Source organism: Rhincodon typus, chromosome 21 (assembly GCF_021869965.1).
Source record: "Rhincodon typus isolate 14 chromosome 21, sRhiTyp1.1, whole genome shotgun sequence".
In the NCBI taxonomy this organism is placed as follows: Eukaryota; Metazoa; Chordata; class Chondrichthyes; order Orectolobiformes; family Rhincodontidae; genus Rhincodon; species Rhincodon typus.
The window spans coordinates 44,315,819-44,338,136 of NC_063352.1; the positions used below are offsets into that span (position 1 = coordinate 44,315,819).

Sequence of the window (22,318 nt, forward strand, 5' to 3'; positions counted from 1 at the left end):
TATTACCCCGGATCCAAAGGTAACTGATTATCCTTGCCGCATAATGATTACCATAAAGCCTGTCTCATTGCCATCACACAAGGTGACTTCTGTTGTTACTGTATGTTTGATTCCAGTGAAAGCTGCTTCCTGCTCTGTCTCCCAGTATCACACTGTGATGATAGATTAGGCAAGGACTTTGCTAAATAATTCATGAATCCAACAAATCTTTGCACTGTTTTCACATCTGTGGGTCACTGCACCTTTGATACAACTGTCACCTTGTCTGGATCCAGGTAAAATCCTTTTGATGTCAGCACATGACCTATGTAATTAACTTCAGGCATCTTTGATTGCATCTTTTTCTTAATCATGTTCAGGGTGTCTCTAGCAGTCGCTCTAGATTCAGATTGTGGTCTGTGATGGCTTCTTCCATTGTATCCCCTCATCCACAGACTAGCAGATTATCCACAGTGGTTTCCAACCCAGGAAGGTGACTGACCATCTGGTGCTCTCTGTGTGGATACACTTCTAGAGCAGTGGAAATGTCAAATGACATGTACAACTGTCTGTATCTCTGAAATGACATCCAGAATGCAGTTTTACAACTGCTGCATTCAACTATCTCCATTTGTCAGTAACCATCTTTCTCATTGAGAGTAATAAAGACCAATGCCCCACCAAGTTGTGGCAAAATGTCTTCAATGGTTGATATGGATAGTGGGACCTCTTCAAAGGTTTATTGAAATCCTTAGCTGCTGAGGCAGCAAGCCAATCCTGATTGGTCGAGATGTTACCATGGAGAAAACAGTGGAAAACAGCTACATGTTCTCCGTGTTTCCAGGTAATCAATAATGGCTTGAAGTTTAGGCATATTCCTTCTGTTTGCAGAGCGCTTGACCTCACGTCAATAACAGTCTGTCATTTCTAGACAATCAGTTGAGCTCATAAGATAGCTCGTTTACATTTGATAGAAGTGACAGTCTGCAAACAAGGGGAATATGTTCAACAGTTATCACGGTAGTGAGCATTGCTTTTTGCTTTCAGTCCTGCACATTCCTAATTACTCTTGAAGTGAATGACATGCTGGGCTGTTACTGAGGGCACATCATTGTGGGTTTGGAGTCACATATAGGAATGCTAAATTTCATTTCCTGAAGAACATTGGTGAACGAGCTGGGTTTTTGTGATTTCAAATATTTCATTTCCATCATTAATGCGACTGGCATTTCATTCTAGATATGCAAATGAACCGAATTTAAATTCCCCTGGCTCTGGTGGTGAGATTCGAAATTATTGAAGGTATGTCCTAACCTCTTGATTATGGGTGAATTAAATTAGCATTATCTGACCATCCCCAAATTGTACAGTGATAGTAATAACGGGACTTTATTACAAAGCTTACAACTGTCAACCTGCATAGGCGTCAAAAAAAAGATGGTTGTTTTAAGCGGAGAACTTAGATACTGATTCTCTCTAATAAAGGTCTGAGTCCAAGAAGGAGAGGAGCAAACAGAAAGTAATTGCTGTTTCTGGTGCAGACAAATGAGATGGACGGGAAAGTGAACATGGGGAATGTCAGATCATCCATGATTCTATTAAATCGTGGAGAAGGGGCTGAAGGGCCTTCCCCTGTTCCTGTTTCTTATGGTCTCATGGTCTTATGGATATGACAAGCTTCTTTGAGTGTTGTTGCAACGACACTCATCAGGAAAGTTGGGAGCATTCTATCACACACCTATCCTTTGCCTTGTAGATGGGGAACAGGCTATGGGAGTCAGGAGCTGAGTTACTCATATAGAACAGCCTATGACCTGTTATTGTAGTCACAGGTTGACTGGTGCAGTTCAGACATAAGGCAGAAGGTGGAACCAATTAGGAATAAAGTGGGTGATAAATGCTTAAAGGCCCTGATTTTGTCAAGGTTGCTCCTTTTACATGTGCAGGAATGCACATGGCAACAAATTCCCGTGAAATACTCCATGGAGATAAAATCAGAAAAAGTTTATTAAGTTCTACACAAACTACAACAATGTAGTCTGACAGTGAGTTACAGCTTAATGCAGGCTATACTATCTGTATGCAGTCCCAATGGAAAAGCGTATGGTTCCTCCTGGCACTTTGGTCTTCAGTCTTATTTCCTCTGTCCCTCTCATCTCTTGGGTTCTGGTCTCTGATTCTTCTCAACCACATTGGCTTGATTGGAAAAGCCTCTTTTATCCTGGCTCTTATCCAACTAACCCTTCCCCATGAGGATCAGCTCCAGTGCATTCATTTCTCAACCAAGCATGTATAGTCTATTTTAACTGTGCTAGTTGGAACATGCTCTCTCAGTACTAAATAAGAACAAATCGCAGCTGGAAATTGGGTGCAACAAGGCAGAGCAATGAACAGAGTTCAGTACAGTGAGGGTGAAGTGTTTTAGAACTTTGCAAAAAAGGGAGGAGTAGTCTGAGAGAGGGATTGAGTGACAGCAAGACCCCAGAGATAAAGCCTAGACTCACGGCTTACATGAGCAGGTAAGTGGTTGATTATTGAGTTTTAAGTTTATCTTTCTCTCTAATTAGAGGCAATACTGTACACTAGTACCAGCGAGACAGAAAGACGATATTAATTTTTATAGTTTACTGAATTAAAGTGCTTCATATAATCACAGATAATCTTTTATGTGAAATTTCTAAACCTAACAAGTTTAAATAAAGTGCAATAAAGATAGTTGGACAGGCGATGTGAGCCAACTGCAGTATGTGGGGTTTTCTTGCCACCAGTGTGATCTACAACAACCATGTCTGGAGTGAGTGACTGCATCTTGAGGAACCGTGGCTCAAAGTTGATAAACTGGAGTCAGAGATGCTGTGATGGATCAGAGTAAAGTTCTCTGGGCATTTTCTTTTAGATTGGCTCCTTCTGATTCTGTCTGTTGGCAGGAGTGTGATTGTAGAAAGAGCAGCTATAGGGATACACATGGTAGCAGTAGAGGAGCCTTAGCCTTTGTCATTTGCCCAACAGGTTTAATGTTCTTGGAGTTTGTACAAGACAAGAGCATGGACAAAGCAGAGACTCGTAGAGGTTGAGCAAACTGACCATGGCACAGCGATGCAGGGGACCATGCACATGGCAGAATACGAAGAAAACTATTTCATAGTAGAGGACAATATAGTAGGAGGTTGGAGACACTGATCTCTGTAGCCTAGAGCATGAATACAGAAGTCTAGATTACCTGCCCAATGCCAGGGTTAAGGACATCCTGTTTGGCTGGAGAGGAGCTTCAAGTATGACGGGAATAAATTCCAATTGTCATGGGCACCAAGAACAGAGGTAGAACTAAGAAAGAGGTTTCACTGAAAACATATGAGGAATTAGGGTCTAAAATTGAAAAGCAATCCCACAAGACTAATAATCTCTAAACTACTACGTGAGCCACAAGCAAATCGGCATGGGGTAAATACGATCAGAGAGTTGGATGGGTGCCTCGTAGATTGGTGTGGGAGAAATTGATATGAATTCACGGGGACTGGTACCAGTGTAAGGGAAAGGGGAAATTGTACCTTTGGGACAGACCTCACCTGAACCAGTGTCCAGGTAAAGTGTATAACTAGGGCTGTAGGAAGGGCTTTCCCTTATAGATTCATGGGAGATGGGCATCACCAGCTGGGCCAGTATTTATCCCCATCCTTAGGTGCCCTTAAGGAGGTAGTGGTGAGCTGCCTTCTTGATCAGCTACAGTCCATTTTGTGTGGGTAGACCCACAATGCCTTTAGGAAGGGAATGCCATATTTCCATGTCAGGATGTTGTGTGGCTTGGAGGGGAACTTGCAGGGGGTGGTGTTCCCATGTATCTGCTGCCCTTGCCTTTCTAGATGGAAGTGGTCATTGGTTTGGACGTTGCTGTCTAAGAAGCCTTGGTAAATTTTTGCAGTGCGTTTTATACATGATACACACTGCTGCCCCTGAGCATTGGTGGTGAAGGGACTGCACGTTTGTGAATGTGTATCCTGGATTATGTCAAGCTTCTTGAATATTATGGGAGCTGCACTCATCCAGGCAAGTGGAGAATAAATAACGGAGATGAAATCATTCACCTGAGGGGAGATTTGGCAAGTTATAGTGTAAAGACAAAACATAGTGCAGGATAACAATAACCAAAGTACAACAGGAATGAACAGACCTACAAATAGCAAATAATTCCATGGTGAGTGTGATGTGTGATAAGTATAAAACAGAGACATTATGTTTTGCACTCTATAAATTGCCTACAAAAACACATGTCTTGTCAATATTGTTTTAGTCATTTGTTAGAATAAAAGTTTTAGGATGTGAATTCTTTCAGCTATCAATTGGAAGTTCCAATCTCTTTAAAAGTTGCATCACTACAGACATTGTGGTAACTCCATTTTTCACTAAGTGAGGAAAAACTTCCATGGGTCAGGTTATTATATGTGGGATCGGTGTTGGTAGAAGTGATAGCATTAGCTGTTCTGACTATTGTTTTTTTTTGTATGACAGAGTCAGCAACAGATATAGAAAATTTAGGGCAAAAAAAAAGCAAAGTCATTGAGAGCAAGTCAGAATTATGAATATATATATGAATATAAATATACATATATAGAGAGAGATATAAAGCACTGTTAAAATGTAGCTGACCAATAAAAAGACAAAGAAAAAATATTGCTATATCACAATTGTTACCGTTGTCTAGCAACAATCAGTCAGACAGAAAGCAAGAGATTCAGTGTAACTGATGAGCCTAGGAACTCTGTTTGCTCAGAGTCAGCTAGAGAGAATATATCTTATGCCAATGAACTAGCCAAAACAAACAAGGACACGGAGTCTTACCTGATTTGCTGGCAACGTTAAAGGATATTTTGTACATAAGTTGCAAAAAATATCGGATAAACATGTACTGAACCTACTTCGGGTTAAGCAAAGGATTATCATATAAAGCAACGCCTTTCCAGTTAATAACATGCACATATTTGTCATTTTCCTTTATTTAATTGAGATTCATTTGTGTATGACCTGTTTGGAACACTCCGCATGTAAATTATCTTTTTATGCTGAAGTTAAAGGATAAACTGATTGAATCATTGATTGAATTTGTTACTGCTCTAGTGAATGATAAGAGGACTGTTTGTAATAACATGCAGTATTTCTATTAAATCTGTAGCAGCAAACAGGCAATTGGGAGCACCAAAGCTGAAAGCTGAATGGCAAACCCTTTAAACAGCATTGGTGTAGGGGTCATTGTGTAATTGACAGATGATCAACTGTCTATGCTTCTTAGGGCATTAACAGGAATGATGAGCTCAAAAATGGAAACTTGAATGTCAAATCAGCGTTTGGCACTAACTAATTCCATAATCTGTTCATTATCCACGTCTTTTACTGATTTAGCTCCACAGCCCAATCTCGTAGCCAAAAAGCTTTGAATCCATTGAATAATCACAACACAGATAGAGGTCAATCTGCCAGTTGTATGTGGAGGAGCAATTCACCATTACTATTCCCCAGCTTTCTCCTTGTCCATTCTTCCTTTTCGGCTAATAACCCAATTCCCTCTTGAATGCCTCAGATGATAATAAAATAATACGGGGTAGACAGGAGTCGGCTTTTCCTTTGGTGCAGGGATCAATGACCAGGGGGTATAGATTGAAGGTAAGAGGCAGGAGATGTGAAGAAAAGACTTTATGACCCAGTGGGAATCTGGAACTCATTGCCCATATGGGCAGTAGAAGCAGAAACCCTTGTAATATTTAGGATGTACTTAGATGTGCACTTGCGATGCTGAGTCATACAAGGCTATGGGAGAGTGCTGCAGAATGGGATTAGAAAGATGTTGTGAAACTCAAAATGGTTCAGAAAAGATTTACAAGGATGTTGCCAGGGTTGGAGGGTTTGAGCAATAGGGAGAGGCTGAATGGGTGGGGCCATTTTCCTTGGATTGTCGGAGGCTGAGGGAGTGACCTTATAGAGGTTTATAAAATCATGAGGGGCATGAATAGGGTGAATAGCCAAGATCTTTTCCCCAGGGTAGGTGAGACCAAAACTAGAGGGCATAGGTTTAAGGTGAGAGAGGAAATATTTAAAAGGGACCTAAGGGGCAACTTTTTCATGCAGACGGTGGTGTGTAAATGGAATGAGCTACCAGAGGAAGTGGTGGCGGCTGGTACAATGACAACATTTAAAAGCCATCTGGATGGGTATACGAATAGGAAGTGTTTAGAGGGGTCAGGGGCCAAATACTGGCAAATGGGACTAGACTAATTTAGGATATCTGGTCGGCATAAACAAGTTGGACTGAAGGGTCTGTCCCCGTGCTGTAAATCTTTATGACTCTAATAGTTTGGTGTTTGTCCTCGGCCTTCATGGACTTGATGGGCTGAAGGGCCTATTTTTGCGCTGTAGATCTATAGGATCCTGCCCTCCATCACATTCTAAGGTTTTGCACTCCAGATCCTACCCACCCACTGTGCAAAATAAATGCTGTCTCCATGACTCCAAGAGTCATGTTGCTGTGCAGTTTTTGCTTGTCTTCCAATAAGCACGCAGACTCGCCCTGCAAACGACTTATAACAATGCACAAAGTTAACACTGCTCACCTGACTGTTTCCTTTGCACATAGAGTGTGAAACAGAAACATTGGTTCTCTTTCTCCCTCTCCATTCTTACAAGCAGCTGTCACAATAGAGAGGGACAGGCAAACTAATGGCCACACAATGAGGACTAAGTGACTGAGTGAAGAAATAAAATTTTGAGATTACCTGTGAAATGAACATAACAACAATGTCTAGATTGCACCCTGAATTTGAACACAAACTCTTTTATTTTGGTTTTATTTTCATTTAAAATTCTGTTGACTCTGGTGTCCTGTAGGGTCACCCACCTGTAAAGCAATCCTAGAATGTAACCGTCATATTATCTTGCACAGTGTTGGGAGATTCCCCTATAGTTACAGGGTTACAAGGATTGTTCCAGGTTATACATGGAGCATCAAGATTTCAGATCTTTTACTGCCAGTTACAAAGATACTATCAGTGAATTACTTTGTTGCCGCTTCTTATGAGGGGAGTGTTTTCGATTTTTTTTTGAGTTACCATTGATGATGAGACATTGGTCCAATTTTCATGAACTCCTGTTGCATTCTGTCTCTGGCTTCCCCCTACAAATTCTTCCTTTGCTGCTTCCTGGTTCTCAGTTTATGTTCTTGCTTCTAAATTCTAGGCTAGTTTTCATGACACAATCTCTAAACGCCATCACTCACGCTAGATTATTAGATAAAGGATGATGTCCCTCAGCTCATCATGAGGGGGAGGCAATGATGTAGTCGTATTATCATTGGACTGTTAATCCAAAGACACAGATGATGTTCTGGGGACCTGGGTTCAAATCCTGCCACGCCAGATGGTGGAATTTGAATTCAATAAAATATCTGGAATTACAAATCTAATGATGACCATGAATCCATTATCAATTGTTGGGAAAACCCATCTGGTTCACTAATGTCCTTTAGGGAAGGAAATGCCATCCTTACCTGGTCTGGCCTACAAGTGACTCCAGACCCTCAGCAATGTGGGCAGTTAGGGATGGGCAATAAATGCTGCCTAGCCAGCAACACCCTCATCCTAAGAATGAATAAAAGGGAAAAAAGACTCACCACCAGTCACCCCTTTCTAATGAGAGAGCAGTCCTCTGGGTCTATGGTGACTCTATTGCCAATCTCTTGTTGTTGTCACATTTGCCTGACAACTCTTCTTATTTATTGAAATATAATCATACATTTTATAAATGCATTAATTCATTTTATTAATCCTCATTATTTTTCACAATTAAAGCTTTGTTGAATTTAAAATTAATATTAAACTTTTCTGAGTTTAAGTTTTATTTCTCCATTTTCAAAAAGAGACAGTTCCTTAATTTTGCATTTTTTTTCACAGCTAGAATTGTAGTAATTGTAATGAGGTCAGCCAGATGGACCTCAGACCATATGAGTTCCCTGATTGGGGCTGTTAATCTAGTCTAATAAGGGAGCCCTGGCTGACAGATATAAACAATTAAACATTCCATGCCCTGTTTTCACCTGGTCACATACACTGCAATTCCATTAATGGGGAGCTTCACACTCAGAGATATGGAATGAGGCACTGGTGGATGAATTTTGGTGCTTTTCTTTCGAGAGGTGGATTGTAAGTATGAGGGTTTGGCTCTCTCAGTGTAGTTTATTGAACTGAAAGGCAGTTTGGATGACTGAGGATACATTGGAGGGGGCACAAGGGTTAAAATCACAGCCTAGCCAAGGATCAACACCTCCCAATTTTTCTTTACAATAAACACCGCATGCATTAAGTCTGACTGCTAGACATATAGAGTCATCTTAAAACCATCACAAGGACTGTTCAAGGCAACTTTAAATCTATAACACAGGGCAATCAATCATTGGCAAGTCTTAACACCCTTGCCTTAACTCTTGGTTCCTCATTTGCAGTCTTGCAAAGATTGCAGACGGGAACTTTGCCTGAGTCTCAAACTAAAACTGAAAGGATAAGCTGAAAGCTAGGATTTGAGAAGGAGACCCCAAGCCCTAGTTGGAGATGATTTCTCTAAGATAACTTCTGTTTGGCATTCATCTTTTTGTTGTTAAATATTCGGAATAACTGCAAAAAGAAATTCTTTTCTTCAAAAATAAGTTTTTTTTAACTCATTCACGGGATGAGGGCATTGCTAGCTAGGCAGCATTTATTGCACATCCCTAATTGCCCAGAGGGCAGTTAAGAGTCAACCACACTGCTGTGGGTCTGGAGTCACTTGTAAGCCAGGCCAGGTAAGAATGGCAGTTTCCTTCCCTAGAAAATGTTAATGAGCCAGATGGGTTTTTCCCCCAACGATCAGCAATGGATTCACAGTCATCATTAGATTCTCAATTCCAGACATTTATTGAATTCAAATTCCACCATCTGCTGTGGTAGGATTTGAACCTGGGTCCCCAGATTAACAGTCCAGCAATAATACCACTTGGCCATCACCTCCCCGAATGAGTATAACAATTTCACCTTGGATGGAGTGGTTGGATTTCAAATGTTACAGGTAAATAGTATAATAACATCAGCAGGTACTGAATATCTTCTTGAAAATGATCACATAGCTAGAAGATTTCAATTTGTAATGTCTCATATGTATCAATGCTGCACGCCCTGTTGGAGTTACGGTCAGTTTGACTTGTTGGTGAGCTTGCTGCTGATTTTGTGGGTCAGGAGCACAGTTGGTTGGATGGCTGGTTTGCAATATAGTGAAATACCAACAGTATTCATTCAATTCCCACACTGGCTGAAGTTACCATAAAGGACTCTCCCTTTCAACCTCTCCCCTTGCCTGAGGCATGGTGACCCCCAGGTTAAACCACTACAAATCATTTCTCTCTCATTAATGGGAGAATGGTCCCCTAAGGCTATGGCAATGTTCCCAAATGGAACAAAGGGCAATGTCCAGGTAGAGGGGTGACTTATTCAAGTAGTGGGATTTTCATTAGTAAATCTTGGGAGCTGTCTCTACATCCTAGTTTGATACAATTCATTCCCACCGTCTGTTTTAGAGTCATAGAGTCACGCAGCATGGTAACAGACTATTCAGTCCAACTTGTCCATACCAATCAAGTATTCTAAACTGAACTACTCCCATTTTCCTGTGTTTGGCCTACATCCCTCTAAACCTTTCCTATCCATGTACCTGTCCAAATGTTTTTTAAATGCAGTCGTTGTATCCACCTCTATCACTTCCTCTGGCAGCTCATTCCATACATGCACTGCCCTCTGTGTGAAAAAGTTGCCCCACAGGTCCCTTTTAAATATTTCTCCTTTCCCCTTAGACCTATGCCCTCTAGCTTTGGTCCCCCCTACCCTTGGAAAAACACCTTAGCTATCCACCTTATGCAGTGCCCCTCATGATTTTATAAACTTCTACAGGGTCACCCTGCAGCCTCCGATGCTCTAGGGAAAAAAGTCTCAGACTATGCAGCCTCTCCTTATAACTCAAACCCTCTAGTCCCAGTAACATTCTTGTAAATGTTTTCTGGACACTTTCTAGCTTAACAACGTCCTTCCTTTCGAAGGGTGACAAGAATTGTATGCAGTATTCCAAAAGTGGCCTCACCAATGTCCTGTATAGCTGCAACATGACCACCTATACTCATGGTCTGACTGATGAAGGGAAGCGCGCTGGTAATAAATACAACAAATTCATTTCAAAATGAAATAGTGGCTTTGTTTCAGTGAAGCCCATGCCATTAAGAAAAAAGAAACTTTTGTTCCAATCAGACAATTTGGGTGGCACGGTGGCTCAGTGGTTAGCACTGCTGCCTCACAGCACCAGGGACCCAGACTGTCTGTGTGGAGTTTGCACATTCTCCCAGTGTCTGCATGGGTTTCCTCTGGGTGCTCCGGTTTCCTCCCACAGTCCAAAGATGTGCAGGTTAGGTGGATTGGCCACGCTAAATTGCCCATAGTATGCAGGGATTTGTAGATTAGGTGGGTTGTAGGGGGACGATTTTGGCTCCGAAGGTCAATGCAGACTTGTTGGGCCGAAGGGCCTGTTTCCACACTGTAGGGATTCTATTCTATAAAAGCTGGCTTTGTTTTAAGGCAAGAGCAGGTGACGATAGCCTTCAGACTTTTGAGACATCAAAACTGGTGACCCCGGGGAGAAACAGGAGTTATTGTTTGATTGAACTTTAATGCAACTACACAAAACTACAATAAATCATTTGTCTGGATGGTTCAATGCTCACTGCAGTTTAGTGCATTTTATGACCAAATATTGAAAAAGCTCATATTCCCGGAAAAATTCCATTTAAAGCTCCTTAATAGATTCGCTTACACACATTGAGAATGCTGGCTGCAATGATATTAAGTGTAACCAGTTAAAACTGGTTTCCTATCATACAGTAAAGCTTCAGTTTGCGCTGAAAGCTCTTTGTGAAATGATTTTTAAAATTTTTTTTCTACTGCAGGCATTCCTAAAGCCGATTTTACCCGCAGGCTTTGATGAAGGTTTAGTAAGCACAAAGTTAAAAAGCCAGGATTAGTGAGAGAAAGTCACGTGAATAAATAGAGTCCTCTTTGCACAGCTCACAACCACCAGCTTTCAGAAGGTGTCTACACTGGAAGTGGAGGATGAATGCGGCTCTGATTGTATTTACCATTGTTAGTTTTGTTTCAGCGCAGGAGACAAGGCTGAACGATGTGATTTCAGGGCTGCAGAAAGCAACTCTTTTCTTCGAAAATGAGTATGACCATTTCACTTTGGATGGAGTGGTAGGATTTCGGATGTTACAAGGTGAGCAGCAGATGAACAGCGGCAGGTGCTGGTCCTGGGGGAGGTAGGGCGGCGTTGGAAGTCAGTCAATCAGAATATTGTCTGGGTGTGTGAGTGTTCCTACTCCACTGTGATTATCCAGTAAGTGACACAGTGTCATCTCTAGCTGTAATTGACAGAAGGGTCTCGGCCCGAAACGTCAGCTTTCCTGCTCCTCTGATGCTGCTCTACACCTTGTCATCTCAGGGAAATAACCCAGTCGGCTCCAGCATCGCCGTGCTGTGGAAGTGTCACTCTACAGGCTCACACAGTGACATTCATACTGTTTGTGGGGGGGTCGGTTGACCTGGCCGAAGGCGAGATGGGATCATTAAGAGGCTGGAGTTCAGACGGGACGGACAGACTTGTAGAAAGTTAAGTGTCAAATAAAACAGACGAGGTGATAATTTTGAACAGTGAAAACGGGCTGTAGCATTCAGCAATCGTGTGCTGGGTTGTAAAGCACATACAGCGATAGAACTGAAGACAAATTATGATTTTTGCTGTAGGATCTTTCCGTGTTCACGAATAGGACACGGTGCATTCTCAACATCCATTTGTAATTGACTAAGATATAACGCCGACTATTTTCAATAAAATATGAATAAAAAGAAACTCGTAAACATTTGGTGAACTGCAGCCTTTAGACTAAATGGATTTAAAAAAAATATAAATGTAGATTATTTAATATTTCATGTCATAAATGAAAATAATCAGTTATAACAGGACTATTTAATATTTACTCTTCCCGTTCTTTGCGCCAAGTCTTTGTTTTAGTCACAACATCAAATAAACAACTCACCAATCTTATTTACCACACTGTGTGTGACACACACGCACATTAAGCCTGAGGGAGACTTTGTAATGTTTTCCTGTACTAGGATCCTGCATATCAATTTGATCTGTCCTGTTCTGGTGCTGTCTGTTTCTCCCCCAGGATTTCATGCTTTTTGGTCTTCCTGATATTCTCTCCCGGGTCCCATGCTCACAGTGGTGAAAGTACCTCCTTTTCCACTACTTAGGAACTTTGCAGCCTGAGGAGTCAACAGTGCATCCAACAATTCAAACCATGAATGGGGGGAGGTGATGGCCTAGTGGTATTATCACTAGACAGTTAATCTTGAGGACCTAGGTTCAAATCCCACAGTGGCAGAATTTGAATTCAATGAATATCTGGAATTAAGAATCTCATGATGACCATAAATCCTTTTGATTGTTGTGGAAAACCCACCTGGTTCACTAATGCCCTTTAGGGAACGAAACTGCCATCATTCCCTGGTCTGGCCTATATGTGACTCCAGACCCACAGCAATATGGTTGACTCCTAACTGCCCTCTGGGCAATTAGGGATGGGCAATAAATGCTGCCTAGTCAGCAACACCCTCATCCCATGAATGAATAAAGAAACAAAAACACTGCTCTCCAATTTGACTATAACCCCTTCCACACACTCACACTTGCTCCATTAGTGGTAGCAGTTTGTTCAGTGTAGCTAGTCTATGTTCTGCTATTAACAGCTACCACTAACAAATATTCTTCATCTATGTCTCATCTTAACTATCATCAGCCACTCATGTTCCTTTTGCTCCAAGGCATCTTTCCCATCTGCTGCTCCTCCCCTCATTTAGGACAACATAAAGCCATTATATTTCCAGCCAGCTTCACTTCTGACATAGACTCATTATTGGACTCAGAACATTAAGTCTGCTTTTCTTTCCACCTATGCTGCCAGACCTGTGGTCTTTCAGATTGGATTTCGGAACTCCAGCATCTGCAGGACTTTACTGTTAATGAATCAACCCACTCGGTTTCAGACCAGGGGGATATATAGATTGGAATCAGTGAGGGCAAAGGATCCTTCCCTTAAGAGTGAACCTGTTTTCTTTTCCACAGCAAAGAGAGAAATTGAGTGTGAACGAACAACCGTCAATTTTCCACCCAGTGACAAAAATTATGACCTGCCCCAAACCATCAAAATATATTGAAGTTTATTACACTACGCAAGCAACAATAGCAAACAAAAGCAACATGTTACAGAGATAACAAGGTGTAGAGCTGGATGAACACAGCAGGCCAAGCAGCATCAGAGGAGCAGGAAGGCTGACGTTTCGGGCCTAGACCCTTCTTCCAACATATTACAGATACTAGAGGTCTAAAATAAAACAGAAAGCAAGGGAGAACTTCAGAAGGTCTGGCAGCATCTGCAGAGAGAGAAACAGCATTAGCAGCTCGAGTCAGTAACTCTCCTACACAACCAACAAAAGTAAAGCTTTTTGTTTGAAATTGCAGACGCTGTTGATAGTTTTGGCCATCAGACTTTGCAGTAGTTATCATAACATCTGAGACTGATGCTGAACATGAATGTGTCCTGTGGCGATGTTGTGGCTTTAAGAGGTTATTTTGTCCTTTTTTTTAAAGAAAAGAAGAGAGGTTTTAAGACAGAGGTGCTGAGCTATCTACTTGGAAAACCAGTAAATTAAACAGATTGTGAGGCCTTGGGTTTTTTTTTAAATTGGAATAGAAGCAGCATGGCTGGGTGTGGCTAGCTCTCACAGACTAGGATTTCTATTTTTCTTTTAGCTATTAGGTTTAGATTTAAGCAGTTGCTGTTGGAGTGTCAGCAAGGTAGAAGCTGCTAGAGATTTGAAGAAGTAGAACCTATCTTTACTCTTACAGCTAGAAACTGGGGTTTCTCTCTGCTACTGGGTTACCTGTGAGACGTACCTATTTTCTGAATTTGCTGTTTTGCCAAGGGGTGTGTTTACAGGATGTTGCTATATTGGACCAGTTAGTTAGTAACAGTTACTGTATCTATTATTCTGTTAAGTTTTCCAATAGAGTGAAGTTATTCTAAATTCTCCTTCCTTTTGTTGAATTTTAACTATAGTGTTCGAATAAATTGTGTTTTACTTAAGGTCGAATAGTTTTGGAACATAGCACTTTGCATCGGTCCTTAAAAATAAGAAAAGCTTCAGGGTCTAGGCTGCCTTCTTAAAATCTTTTGAGGGGTTCTGGTCTGGTCCATAACAGTCCAGTTCTGTTTTACTCCCACAGCTCACCTCGAAGACACATTAAAGGGATGGTCACTGTCAGGACCTGAAGCTGCCTCACAGTTCAAGAAGGTGAATGATCTCATAAGAAGACTAGACTTCACAGCAGCAAAAGCTATCGAAGCAGTTAAAGTGACTGACCCTGTGTATTTTAATGGTAATTATCTTATGTGTGCTCCAATTTGATAATCATTTTCATCATATTCCCAAATGTAATTCTTGTAAAAAGAAATCAAGAGCAAAATGAGAGCACTGTCACGCCTCAAGGATGTTGCAACTAATGTAAGGACAGGTTTTATGTGACTCTTATCATAGTATCAATGAGATACTAATGTAGTCTAATGTCTCCAGTTTAAACACTCAACAACTTATGCAGTAGCAGTGGAGAGTAAAGGAGATGATGGGATGAGGTTTCCTGGGCCAAGGTGCCATTGGGTATGGAAATCTGAGTGGCACCTGTATGGCATTGTCATGCTTTGACCCAGTGTTCTCTGACCTGATCATTCTTCATCCGATTTCTGTGTGTCACTGATTCCATTCAGTCACTGATTTGTTCCTAGCAGAATTACATCTGTTGTCAATGCAAAGATTTCATGAAAATTGCCTCATCTTGTTCTGCCTGTTTTTTTTGTAGATAATTCATTCATGAAATAAGGACATTGCTGACATTTATTGCCAATCCCTAATTACCCCTTGAGGAGGTGGTGAGCTGTCTTCTTGAGCCACTGCAGTCCTAGGATGTAGACATGCAGTGTTATTAGGAAAGAATTTCTGAGATTTTGACTCAGTGACAAGGAACATGGTTCCAGGGGCTCAAAATAATGTATTCTTCTCCAGAGCACTTCTCTTGAGATTTCTTACTTGTTGGAATATATCTATTCTATGCATTCTAGAGATATTTGCCTAACTAGTCTGTTCAGGGATGTTATTACACACCTCTGGAGCAGGTGGGACTTGAACCCAGGCCTCCTAGTTCAGAGGTAGGGACACTACCATTGCTCCACAAAAGCCCAAATAATGTATTTTTCTTCTGAGTACTCCTCTTGAGAGTTCCTTACTTGTTTTGAATCTACACAAGACATATTTTCTTAATCGACCTGTTTAGAGATATTCTGCAGCAGGTTGGATGTGCACCAAGGCCTCCTCTCTCAGAGCTAGGGACACCACCACTGCATAACAACAGCCCTTGTTCCAACTCCCATTTCTTATCAAGTCATTTGGTTCAGCTGTATTAAATGGTGGAGCTGCCCCAAAAGCTCAAATGTTTGACTTTTGCTCCTTTTCCTGGTGTTATAGTAACAGGGATCTGCTTTAACCTCAAGTTCTGCTTTTCCTTTCCATAGGATTTCAAACAGTACTGCAAGTTGATTTTTGGAGTTTTAATCCCCAGTGGATAAAAACAGACATCAAACTGGTTTATCCTGAAGTGAGGAATACAGAGTGTTTTGGAGAGAATATCAGTGACCGATGTATGACCCAACTCCTGGGTACTTGGTATGTCTTGTCTTTGAATTCTACAAATGTTCGACGTCTAGAATGGAAAATGAACCTAAAACACTACAATACTTGCATACAATTAAAACTCTGTAAAGTTCTTACACGTCTACAAAAAGTAAATATTTTTAACGAGTCTCTTTTAATTTTCTAGAGGCTACAGCATGCAGAATTCTGTTCCATGGTGAATTTGGGCATTAGTGTTTGGGTTTATAATTTGTTCTCATTCATTTGCGGGATATGAATATTATTTGCAAGGCCAATATTTGTTGCCTGTCCCTTTATTGCCTTTGAACTGATTGGCTCTCTGGACCATTTCAGAGCACAGATAGGAGTCAGCTGTGGGTCTGGAGTCACATGCAGGTCAGACCAGGTATGGATGAAAATGCTTGAATCTATCATCAGGGAAGAAATAGCAAGACAGCTAGATAGAAACTTTCCCATCGGGCAGATGCAGCATGGGTTCATGAAAGGCAGGTCATGTTTAACTAATTCACTTGAATTCTTTGAGGACATTACAAGCACGGTGGACAATGGGAAACTGGTGGATGCGGTGTATCTGGATTTCCAGAAGGCATTTGCAAAAGGCTGCTGCATTAGATAGAGGTGCACGGCGTTACAGGTAATGTATTAGTGTGGATAGAGGGTTGGTAACTAACAGAAAGCAAATAGTGGGGATAAATGGGTGTTTTTCTGGTTGGTAATCAGAGGCTAGTGGTATGCCTCAGAGATCAGTGTTGGGACTGCAATTGTTTACAATTTACATCGATGATTTAGAGTTGAGCACCAAGTGTTGTGTATCAAAGTTCTGGTCTCCTCAACGCAGAAAGAATGTACTGGCATTGGGAGCGCAGAGGAGGTTCACTAGGTTGATTCTGGAGTTGAGAGGGTTGGCTTATGAGGAGAGATTGAGTAGCCTGGGACTATACTCATTGGAATTTAGAAGAATGAGTGGGGTTCTTATAGAAACATATAAAATTATGAAGGAAATAGATAAGAAAGAAGCAGGGAGGTGGTTTCCACTGGCAGGTAAAATTAGAACTAGGGGGCACAGCCTCAAAATGAAGGGGAGCAGATTTAGTTGAGGAGGAACTTCTTCACCCAAAGGGTTGTGAATCTGTGGAATTCCCTGCCCAGTGAAGCAGTTGAGGCTACCTCATTGAATGTTTCGAAGGCAAAGATGGATAGATTTTTGAACAGTAAAGGAATGAAAGGTCATGGTGAGCGGGTGGGTAAGGGGAGCTGAGACCATGAAGAGATCAGCCATGATCTTATTGAATGGCAGAGCAGGCTCGAGGGGACAGATGGCCTACTCCTGCTCCTATTCCTTATGTTCTTATTTCCTTCCCTGAAGAACATGAGTGAACCAGATGGATTTTTAGTACAATAGATGATGGTTGTCTTGGTCATCGTCATTGAATTTAATATTTCAGATTTATTAATTGTAGTTCCGTTCCACCAGCTGCCATGGTGGGAATTGGACCCATAACTCTAGTCTCTGGATTACAAATGCAGTAACAACATTCCATGCCTATGTATCCCTGTTTTTTAAAAAAAAAATGCAGTTTAATCTCTGTAGCCTGGTGCTCTAAATGTGATAAGCAAGGCATTGTTTTCAATGTTTGGTTTAGTGATTATACATTTACAGGGGCTTTGCATTTCTCTCTTCCTTGCCGTCAAATATAGTGCTAACCTTTGAATATTAACTTTTATCTCATTTGTTGAAGAGACATACAGCTCAGTTCCTTAACTTAGCCTTTTCTATTCACTATGTCCTTATTTTGTGTGATTGCTTTTCTGAGTTTCGATTGATTGACTGAGATTGGAGATAATCAGAACCAAACTTTTGTATTTTCTCCTTCTGCCATGGTACACTTGGGCAATGTAGCACCCGGTGAAATTTGAGAACAGCAAAGGATTTGGACAAGATATACACAAATTTCCGAGGACTCTTTTCAGAATGGGGTTGGACCTAGCTTTCCCCTGCCACAGAATGTGACAATGATCATTCCTCTCCCCTCTCTCTGTGATTGGGTTAGGATCAATAATTGATTGTGGATCATTCCTGATGTCACCTTTAGTACACTATTATGGGGAGGTTTGGAGTTTAGTCCATCATCACAGTTTAAGCAGATTCATTGCCTTTGGAAATGGGTAAAATTGTCTCCCTTTCCATTTTACGATTTCTGAAACGTACAAAGGTTAGGTGCAAATGATATAGAAATATATTTCTTTTCATGTGATAGTAACACCTTCAATTTATTAGCACCTATCATATGGAAAATATATTTCATAGAAGTTCAATCTAACAAAAATGGACATTGAGTTACAGAAGAGCCATAAGGAGGGTCTTGAAAACAGGGAAGGATATAATTAAATGCTTTGGAAGGGACTCCTGAAACACAGGTACTAGGTTGCTGAAGCCAAGTCTTGCAAGGCTGAAGGGGGTTACAAAGATAAGAAGGGGCAAAAGGGTCAAGAGGATAAATTTGGGCTTGGTAAGACCAGGAATTAATGTATTTTGATAAACACAGAGTGGATGGATGAACAGAGACTTTGTTAATGGTAGTATTTAGGGATGTGTGTTTTGAATGAGTCAACGTTGATCGTGAATGGTAATGGGAGATGAACAGGCGTCTATGAATAAAGCATGAATAATTGTCCCAGGGTTGATAAGGTCAAGATTTAAGGTTTCACTGGCTGATGGGATGAGGCAGGGTCCAAGGAGCGGGATGTTGCAGAGGTGGAAATTGGTGGTCAGTGTAATGGCGAGAATATGGACCCTGCGGCTCAGCTCAGGGTTAAATCAGATGCTGAGATTACCAAGCAACTGGTTCATCCTGAGATACTGTCATCAGAGGAGGCCATTCAGCCCATCATAGCTCATCAAACCATGAAGGGAATGCATATGAGTGGAAGAGAGAAACTAAGTTTGCATTGCTGTGGCAACTTTCATGATCTCTGGAACTTGCTGTACAACCAATGAGGTGTCACCCAGCAACTGATTTGTGCACAGTAAGCTCCCATAAACAGCAATATGATAATAGCCAGGTAACTTATTTTTGCTGCAACACTGGTGAACAAACCTGCCTTGAAAATAGTGCTTTGAGATGTTCAGCTTCCAGCTGAGAAAACAGTCAATGTCACAGTTGAAAGGCAGTGTCCCTGACGGTTCAGTGCCCCCTTAGTCCTGCGCTGAATTAGCAGGCTAGATTTGTGGATTCAGATCTTCGGAACGAGACACAAACCCACAAATCGTTGACTATGTGATGCAAGTGCTATTGCTGAGCTAAGGTGAGGACTAAGGAGAATGCTCTCTGCTTTCCATTGTTTGATTAAAGACCCTGCAGCAACAGTCATTAGTGAGCAGTACAAGTTGAATACAAAGTAGCAGCAGGGTTGTGAGCAGTGGAGATTGTGTGTCATTAGTGTACATAACCTGCCATTCTGGTGAATTATATCACTAATGAAAAATGTGCAAATATAAGGTAGAGACAGGACAAAAAGCAGATTTCAGGACTGTTTGAGGCAGAAAACATCACTGGAGACATTCCAGCCTGAAGATCGTAGAATCCCTACAGTGTGGAAGCAGGCCATTCGGCCCATCGGATCCACACCGACCCTCCAAACAGAATCCCAACTAGATCCCCACCACTACCCTATAATCCTGCATTTCCCATGGCTAATTGACCTAATCTAAACATCCCTGAACATTATGGGCAATTTAACCTGGCCAGTCCACATCTTTGGACTGGGAGGGGAAACCAAAGCACCTGCAGACACAGGGAGAATGTGCAAACTCCACACAATCAACCGAGGGTGGAACTGACCCTGGGTCTCTGCTCCTGTGTAATTTTTTATTCATTTGCAGGATGAGGGCATCCTGGCCATGCCCATCCCCAATTGCACCGCCAGAGGGCAGTTGAGTCAACCATATTGCTGTGAGTCAATAGTCACATGTCGGGTGAGTTTCCTTGCTTTAAGGGCATAAGTGAACCAGATGGGTTTTTCCCCTGACAATCAGCAATGGATTTATAGTCATCATTAGACTCTTAATTCCAGATAGTTATTGCATTCAAATTCCACTATCTGCCGTTGCAAGATTTGAACGCAGGTCCCCAGAACATTACCTGGGTCTCTGGGTTAACAGTCCAGTGACCATACCACTAGGCCAGCACCTCCCCTATGGCTACAGTGCTAACCACTGAGCCTTTATACCACCCTTACATTTAAGGGAGTTCACTTTTAAGGACTCCATGTGCTGTGTGTGTACAGTTTTGTGGTGCTGCCAGTTGGTCTACCAAAGGGTTTGCAAACTGCACACACAGAAATCAGAGATAACAAGGTGTAGAGATGGATGAACACAGCAGGCCAAGCAGCATCAGAGGAGCAGGAAGGCTGACGTTTCGGGCCTAGACCCTTCTTCAGAAAATCAGAAATCAGTTGGTTTGTAGTAATGTCTGCTTCCTAACATATACTGTGCTTTACTTTGTTTTAAAACGAACGCAAGAAGTTAATCGATCCCTGACAAGTGATTTACTATGAGATCATTATGCAACATATTTAGGGGTCTTGGAGAGCACAGGAAGGACATTTTTAAGGAGGGAATAACTAATAATAGTTATGTAAGGGATGTAGGTGGTACCTAAGAGGAATGAACCATTTATAAAGTCACAGTGCAAGGAAATCAGAAGGGAAGAAATTCAGTGGGAATAGGGCACAAGGCTATAAATATCAAAATAATGCACTGACTCCTAACAATTGTATACTAAATAGGTGGAAAGAATATAAAACAACTTTTGTAGCATTTTGAGCAGGAGATTTATCCATCTCATCCATTTTTCCAAACACCCCATTAAGTTCCTGAACCTTTGGATCTTTCATCAAGCAAAAATTTTCTGGATACAAATTCTCCAGAAAATTTTGTACAATTCAATCGACTCCTTGGGCACTTCCTCTCGGGAGTGAAGGTCTACTTGGACAAAATGATCTTACAACATGGCTCTTCGAAAGCTGAGTTCTGACAAAAACACAGTGGTTAAATATTGTCTCATTAAATTGAGCAAAACAGTCAAAACATGCCACTTTTTAACACAGATCTCATACCCCACTCTAATTCCTAGCACATCTGTCTGCGTGCAGTAAGCTTTTAGTAACCTTTTGAAGAGATATATTTCTTGCTTTCTAACCTCAGCCACAACAACGTTTAATGTGCACATTCCACATTTTCACTTCTACATTGTCTTATGGTTTTACACTTGCTGTGCTCACCCACTGATGCCTGACTCCTTTTGGATTATTGCATATTGATGAACAAATCTTCTCCCAGTTTGGTGACATCGCAAATTTAGACACTTCTCAGAATCCCAGAATTGTTACAATACAGAAAGAGGCCATTCAGCCCATCATCTCCACGCAGTGGTTCTGTTCCCTAGTGCGAATCTCCTGCCTTTTGTCCACATCCACACACACCGTTTCTAACCAAGTAACCATCTCATGCCCCTCTTGAGTGTCTTGATTGAACCCTCCTCCACCATATTTCCAGCTAGTGCATTCCACACCCTAACTGTGTGAAAAAAAGAGTTTACATTAACGTTAGCCTTGCTTCATTTGCATGAGACTTTAAAATCTGTGTCCTTCTGGTTATTGTTTTGTATTCCTGCTCCATTTTTTTCTCAATCCCATTGTCCCACTTGGGCTTCTATCTCCCCTTCATATCACCCAGAACAATGATTACACTCTTTAACAAATTAACTGACTTCATTAAATAATTTTTAAGGAAGCATAATGAATTTGAATGTTTATTGTCCAATAGCTGTAATTTTGATTGTTGAAATGTTTTTAAAAGGCAGGTTTAATTTATTTGATCCATTAGTTAGTGGGAGCAGCTCTGTTTACCTCAGCCATACCTGTCATAAATGTATACTCCTCAATCAGTTCATTTCACAACCATACTTGCTCCAAGGAGCTTCTCTAACCAAACCTTGTAGGCAAAATCTCCATTCCTGGAACTATTCTGGTAAATCTCCTCTTCATGCTGTAAAGGGCCCTCATATCCTTCCTAATGTGTACTGACCAGAACTGGACACAATTCTCCAGTTATAAGAACCCCTACAGTGTGGAAGCAGACCATTCAGCCCATTGATTCCTCACCAACCCCCTGAAGAGAATCCCAACCAGACCCACACCTCTACCCTGTCCCTGTCTTTCCTCCATGGCTAACCCACCCAGCCTGCACATCTTTGAACACTATGGGTAATTTAGCATGGCCAATCCACCTACCCTGCACATCTTTGGACTGTGGGAGGAAACCGGAGCATGCGGAGGAAACCCATGCAGACACAGGGATAAATGTGCAAAGTCCACATAGACACAATCACTCGAGGGTGGAATCGAACCCAAATTCCTGGCACTGTGAGGTAATACTGCTAACCACTGAGTGACTGTGCCAG

General features: G+C 41.5%; 1 protein-coding gene across 1 annotated transcript in view; it reads left to right on the forward strand.

Moving 5' to 3' along the window:
* The first annotated feature begins 9,423 nt into the window (after positions 1-9,423).
* c21h16orf89 (chromosome 21 C16orf89 homolog) overlaps positions 9,424-22,318 on the forward strand; it is a 17,735-nt gene continuing 4,840 nt past the window's right edge. Inside the window, exons 1-5 of the mRNA XM_048609757.1 lie at positions 9,424-9,462; positions 10,979-11,052; positions 11,096-11,304; positions 14,377-14,529; positions 15,716-16,001. Of these exons, the coding sequence (XP_048465714.1) occupies positions 9,424-9,462; positions 10,979-11,052; positions 11,096-11,304; positions 14,377-14,529; positions 15,716-16,001 (761 nt within the window). The remainder of the gene's footprint in view (positions 9,463-10,978; positions 11,053-11,095; positions 11,305-14,376; positions 14,530-15,715; positions 16,002-22,318) is intronic.